Source organism: Acyrthosiphon pisum, unplaced genomic scaffold (assembly GCF_005508785.2).
Source record: "Acyrthosiphon pisum isolate AL4f unplaced genomic scaffold, pea_aphid_22Mar2018_4r6ur Scaffold_13350;HRSCAF=13990, whole genome shotgun sequence".
NCBI lineage: Eukaryota > Metazoa > Arthropoda > Insecta > Hemiptera > Aphididae > Acyrthosiphon > Acyrthosiphon pisum.
The window spans coordinates 1-7,012 of NW_021761939.1; the positions used below are offsets into that span (position 1 = coordinate 1).

The 7,012-nt window shown below is 31.6% G+C and overlaps 1 protein-coding gene across 1 annotated transcript; it reads left to right on the plus strand.

The window, feature by feature from the left end:
* Positions 1–1,953: 1,953 nt before the first annotated feature.
* LOC103311672 (protein 5NUC-like) lies at positions 1,954–7,009 on the plus strand (the record flags this gene model as incomplete). The annotated part of the gene is made up of 5 exons (XM_008191362.3): positions 1,954–2,185; positions 5,162–5,363; positions 5,932–6,132; positions 6,734–6,897; positions 6,977–7,009. Coding segments are annotated over exons 1-5 (813 nt in total), but the record flags the coding sequence as incomplete, so codon positions are not given.
* Between the last annotated feature and the right edge of the window lie 3 nt (positions 7,010–7,012).

The following is a 7,012-nucleotide window of genomic DNA, read 5'->3' on the forward strand; positions in this document are numbered from 1 at the left end:
CTCAGCCTTAGCAGGGTTATAAAGCGATTATCCCGTAGGAATTAAAGAATAATATAATTTAGTGTCAACTGAAACACTATTTTTATACATAATTCCGTCGAGGAAAATACAGTCTTAGTAAATGTAGGTGTATATAGTTCACGTTTAAATAAGTTAAATATTTATAACGAACAACTCGATGGAATTTAACACTATTTGTTCAAAACTTGAAATTTTCGTTTCATTTTTTTTACCTTGCAGATAAATAAAATATTACCAAAAAAAGTCTAAAAAAACAATTAATTGTTTGAATACAACCAATAATAAAAATAAAATTAAGAAGAGATACGAAATAAAATAATGGATCAAAACGTATACTCATCTAATGAGTAAATAATTGACCGATCATTATATAAATTCATATACGTTATCCCGTAATACATATATTTATAAATTATAAGGAAAACGCTGATATATTTTTATTTACTTGTACTGGTCTTCGAGTGAAAATTCGATTTTAAGACGTAGTACCTACCTATAATTATTGTAATTTATTTGTATTTGTATTTATTTAATATACAGTAGTTAGTAATATATTCGCATTTTTTCGCATTCAAAATGACGTATATTATATATTATACTCGCATACCACATTAAAGTAGAAAAATAAAAATTGGATTTAAATAAAAATTGATTAATTAGATTGGCATGATACAATATTTACGAATTACGATCGTATCGTTTGATGAAATACAAACCAAAATCGTATCAACGATGATTTTCACTTGATTATATTTTAACATATATTTCGGTTGTGCCTATATCTATAATTACTATAATAAACCTTATCTATAATAACGGCATGTATATAATATGCATTACTAGCAATGATAATAGTCTTAGTCACTATACGAGATGAGAATGAAAATAAAAATGGTTTCGTTAGAAATGCATCTTATAATGTTTATACTTTAAAATAATATTCAAGCCGATCTTTGACTGCGTAGCGTAGGTATGTATATCTATACAGCGATTCTACTCCAAAACGAATAAATCAGAGCCGATAAAAATAGTCAAGCAATTATTGCCGCCGGGAATCTTACAAATAGCTGGTATGCGTAAATTACATTATTGGAACTAAGGTACTTATGGAGGTGTTATTTTACAAGGCACCTGTGCTTGGATAATCTATGTATATAGGTACAAGTTTTGTTGGCACATCGGCAAACTGATTAGGGATAATACTGGGTGTAGGGTGATTATTTTAACAGTAGAAACTCATTAATCATTATCTTAAAAAAGAATTAGCGTTTTAATATATTGTTTTTTTACATCATTCGAAGTACTATTACATTTTTTGCTATTTTTGTTGCAATAAGTGTATCAATTTTAGATAAGTGGAGTACAATTTTTCGGGATATTTCCATGAGCCGTGAGCTTCACATTTTGTAAATACAAAAGTATTTTCAAAAACGTGAGTTCTTTTCAATTTTCGAAATGATAAGTGTTTATTGTTTTATGAATTACTCAGTATAGGAGTGTTAAAACATGTACTGTACGTCTGTACCTATCTACCGCTGATAGTAGCGAAACTGCGAAACATAATCCAATGTGTAGTATAGTCATTAAAATGTTATTCGATAATTAGAACGAAAAACGTTTGTCACAAGCAAGTCACAATATACTGAACCTCAATTCAACACGTGTCACATGTATAATGATATAATATGTATATTATTATTATCTACTATGAAGGTACCTATTATACGATTTTAAAAATAAATTTACTAGAACAAAATCATCATGACTAATCTATAACGTATAGGAATGATTTTTTACTAAATATATAATATATATATAGTACCTATACAACTTAAAATTTCTGCGGACCAAGTGAAAACAATGTCAAAATAAATGTATTACCATTCTATAATATTATCATCATTATTATTTAATTATTGTTATTACACATGATACATCATATTTTGTACGAATGTTTCAGTCTTTGGGAAATCACGAATTTGACGACGGTGTGAAAGACGTTGAATCGTTTTTACGAAACATAACCATACCAGTGGTAGCTAGTAATCTCGACTTAACTGACGAACCTGTATTGGCCAATGAGCCAAACTTGATGAAATCTAAAGTTCTGACGGTTAATGGTCGCAGAATTGGAATTATCGGATACTTAACGCCGGATACAGAAGTGAGTACTACACGTTATAATATTTATAATAACATAATATAGTAGGTAAATACATTACTGTACCGTTCAACAGGTACTTACGTGTTATTTCGTAAACATTTTGTTTTCCAAACCATAACGTTATAGGCCGATTCTTTTATCACTAGTTATTTTTCGGTAGGGTCTTGAAAAAATAGTTAAAATAAAATAATTTAAGTCATTATAATGTCCATACGGGTAGACGAGAAAATAAATCCTATGTTCAGACCATTGAGCTGCTTATTGGCTCCGGTTATAGGTTAAGGCGACGTGCCTATTAAATGCGTAGTTATAAATTAATATTACAATCGTATAAAACTACGACTGAGAGACTTTTGTAAAATAAACCGTGTGAAATTAATTAATAACTCTTAAGGACTATAGAAAACGAAAACGGTACGCTAAAATAGAATATTTCAATTGTCACCGGTAAAGAGAAACGTAAAATAATTTTAATTAAAATAATTCTTGTTGTGTTGATGCTATTATTATAACGTCAACGTTTTGGAAACATCATTAAAATACTGAAAACAGCGAGACAATACGGCTACGTTGACAATATTAAAACTGTACAATCCACGGCGTAGGTATATCCGTGATGGTTGTGAACAGAACATCTAGAAATGCAATAATAATTTACAATAATGCACAATATCAACATTTAAGCGTTGGATGATATTTAAATGCTGTACAGAAATACTGAACAACAGTTATTTTGTTTTTACCAAATATGTACTTAACACTTTTAATTTATTACCACGACAATAATAATCGATATATTAATATTATGTCCACCTCTGTGCTAATAGCTATCTTGTCTGGCCAGCGAAGGTCGAGACGGTATATTATTATGTCTATGTCGTCGACCAGACTGGTTGGCTGGTTGGCTCGACCTCGCGGACGTTGATAAGAAAGACCTGGACTTTACGACCGCAACAATAGATATTATAAATGATTGAATTGTAAATTGCATTTGCATAATAAGTACGCAAGGTAAATGAGTCCAGTTAGGCATCTTATCAGTGGGAAAGTAATGTGCGCAGCGTCTGCAGAGGTTCAACAATCAACATTAAAAAAAACGGGGAATGTATAGGTAACCTTAACTCTAGGTCAGTGGTTCCAAACCTATGGTGCGCGGACCACTGGTGGTCCGCGAGCCATACCTACAAAATTTAAAAATATTTTCTTTTTCTTTTGGGGCTTGGTACAAAATTTATAACTGTTTTTCAACTTTTTCGACTTCCAACGAAAAAGGCAGTAACTCATTCTTATTGTATATAACGTCTAATTCGTAAACGTGAGGCAGTCAAAATATTATGTACCGACAATCGTTATCATCGATTCCATGGCACGAAGCGTGTATATTACGTCGTTTATTTATAAATTTATATTGCATAATGTAAAAAAAAAGGTCTTCCTAGTTTTTATAAAATTGAGGTGGTCCGTGACCTATAAAATATTGTCGAGGTGGTCCGTGGTGGTAAAAAGGTTGGGAACCACTACTCTGGGTCAATGGCACCCAGACAGGTTAGCAAGTACTGCAACTGCATGTGCTCTCGAGGGGGGTGGGTGTAAGCTACTGCAAGTGTCACAGGGAAGTTTATACATTTATAATATAAACTATATTATAGTCTATAATAATTCATTTCAGTGAGAACATTTTTTTTAAATAAAAAAAAAATTCGTGGGTACATTTATTTAACTGCATATGCTCTGAGAAGCAGTTGAAAATCAAAGCATTTTTTCCCCACAGCAAGTCGTGTATACATACACAAAACACCAATGTCAATATTAAATCAATACATTCATCGCTTCGCTCAAAATCTAAAATAGAAAAGACCCATCATATTGTTTTCTATTATGATGCATATTTTAAATGTATTATATGCCCCCGAGAAATAAAAATAAAACGTCAGTTTATATTGTTACGCTCGTTGTTTTTGAATTCGTCTACAGTGTATACGACTGCAGAATATATTATTTTATCCGATAACATGGAATAATCGCAATAATTGCAAAATTAACAAACACAACAGTATTCTCAACCTATTAAAGCTCGATTAAAACCACTATTTCAGATATACTGGTTGCACAACTAGTCGGGAAAAATCAAAAAATAGCCCATCCCGATTAGTCATGAAAAGCCATGCATAACTAAACTTAGCGCTCCTGGTGGTAAAAAAGTTCAAACTGTTTACGTAATTCTATCTATATATATATATAGTTTTATCCATGACAAATTATATAGGTATCATCACAGTATTTTGATACGCATCCTCCGCTCTTTACTTCGCCTTCATCGTAGTTCTCCACTTCTTAATGGCTGTCAATCATATACATACATATACAACATAGAACAAAATCAACCAATAAGAAGTGGAGGACTACGACATGAGTCGGGGGTGAAGGAGATGCGTATCTACTGCGCAAAACTAGTACAACTGTGATGACACCTATCTAATTTGTCATGGTTTTATCTATAATAATTGTGATAATATGAATATAGATTCAGCGATTCCCAAAGTGTGTTCAATGGAACCTAAGGATTTCGGCAGATGTACGCAAATATTGAGAAAATTACTTTATAACAATATTATACCTACTTGGAAAAAATAGAGCACCTAAATAATAGTTACTATATAGTATAATATTGCTATAAAATATTCGTTTTACACACGTAGGGGTTCCACGAAACTTTTCCTAAGGTTTCCGTGGTCGTAAAAGTTTGGGAACCGCTGATATATACAATGACCAAGGTATACAACTGTGATAATAACTGATAGTTATCGTGATTTTCCGCTAGAGGCGCTAAACCTTAGTTCTACAATATGCATTTGGGAGCCTAAACGGAACATAACAGAAGGGGCCACAAATTTTACATATCGGTTACATGTGTAACCAGTATATAGTATCTTTAATCGTGATTAAGACGTATGTTTTGTTTTGGTTTGTTTTAAGCGTATAGCACGAACGGGCAACGTAAAAATATTGCCAGAAATCCCTTCGGTTGCGGCCGAGGCGAAACGTCTGAAAAACGATGGGGTGGACATTCTCATAGCGTTGGGACATTCTGGTTTCGAAATGGATATACAGATAGCCAGAGACGTCGAAGATATCGATTTGGTAATTGGCGGACATTCAAATACGTTTTTATACACAGGTGAATATGATATTTTACTATATTATACGTGTAATACAACATGGTTTTTAATTGGAAAGTCAACTGTCACAATTCTAAAAACGTAGCGTGAATATTTTAGTATTGTTTTTTTTTAAATACAACCCCCATACATTTATGTATTCACCTACAATAAAGTGTGAAAACTGTATAGGTACGTTTTGGAATTTGGTGTATTTCTGAAAATATGAATACATTTATTTAAAACTCGACACAGATTTAAAAATTGTTTTTATTGTTTTTAGTTGTATTAATATGATATGGTTATTTTTGATTTTCGAAAAAAATCGTATATGTATTTTGGTCTTTTTTTCCATATTGTGCTAACAATATTATTAGACATACTATATTACATTACGACACTAAAATATCCGCACTTTAATTGAGCGATTGAGTTACTGTCATAATTATACTTTATAGTGACTTTCTAATTAATTAAAATACTGATTACTCGGAATATAATATTTTTATGTTTACAATAATATTTACTGCCATCTTCTACAGTTATGAAGTGGGTGATAATAATAAAAGTAGTTTTTATCTTTTGAAGGAAAACCACCGGGTATCGATAAGCCTGTTGGCTCGTATCCTTTTATGGTGGAACAGCCAAACACCAAAAGAAAGGTGCCCGTTGTCCAGGCAGATCACATCACCAAATATTTGGGTGAATTGTGGATGGAGTTTGATGATGCCGGTGAAGTTGTAACATGTTATGGAAACCCAATTTTATTGGATTCCAGTATCAAACAAGGTATACATATAAACCCACAAATTGTACAATGCCATAAAATACATATTTTATAAATTATACGGCGTTTTGAGGTGAAAGTAAAGTTGGCACTACAACATTTTTGCAAAATCTTTTAAAATGTAGCTTTTCATCTAACCGTATAGTACTCGATGAATAATGTTGGACATTGGTTGGAGAAAAAATAAAAATAAAAAATATTTATCAAATGCAATATTTACGACTACTTATAAAGCTTTTTTAGACATTGTGTGGAGCTTGTGGAGAAATTTTGTTCTAGATCAATAGCATTATATATAAAACAAAATAAAGTTATAGAACTTACATTCTGGAACTTTGGCAATACATCGCGTTTCCACGGTATATATTTGCGTTTACACTTCCAACAACTCTAAAAAAATGGTACAACCAGTGCGAATACTATTATAATAGTCCCTATTTTAATAAAAAAATAAAATACGACACAACAACCTTTGTTCGTTTTTAAATCAAACCTTCACTACAGCACTATAATATCCGATGGCTGAAAAGTGAAAACTTTATAAAGCCTTGTCCATTATGACTGCATAGAACTTCAATAGGGAAATAATTTATATTGTTATAGATCCCAAAGTATTGAACGAAGTAAGAATGTTGAAAGAAATGATTGAGAACAAGACTAAAGAAGTGATCGGTTCGTCCAGCGTATTCTTGGAAGGCGAAAATGAATATTGTAGGTTCAGAGAATGTAACCTGGGAAATTTTATAACGGACTCATTCGTAAATTACGTGAGTAATAAAAAAAATATATATATAATACATAATATGGTAAAAACATAACAACAAAACAAAAACGGGTCATGTGCAGAATATTCGAAAAAATATTAAATCGTTTGACTTGTCC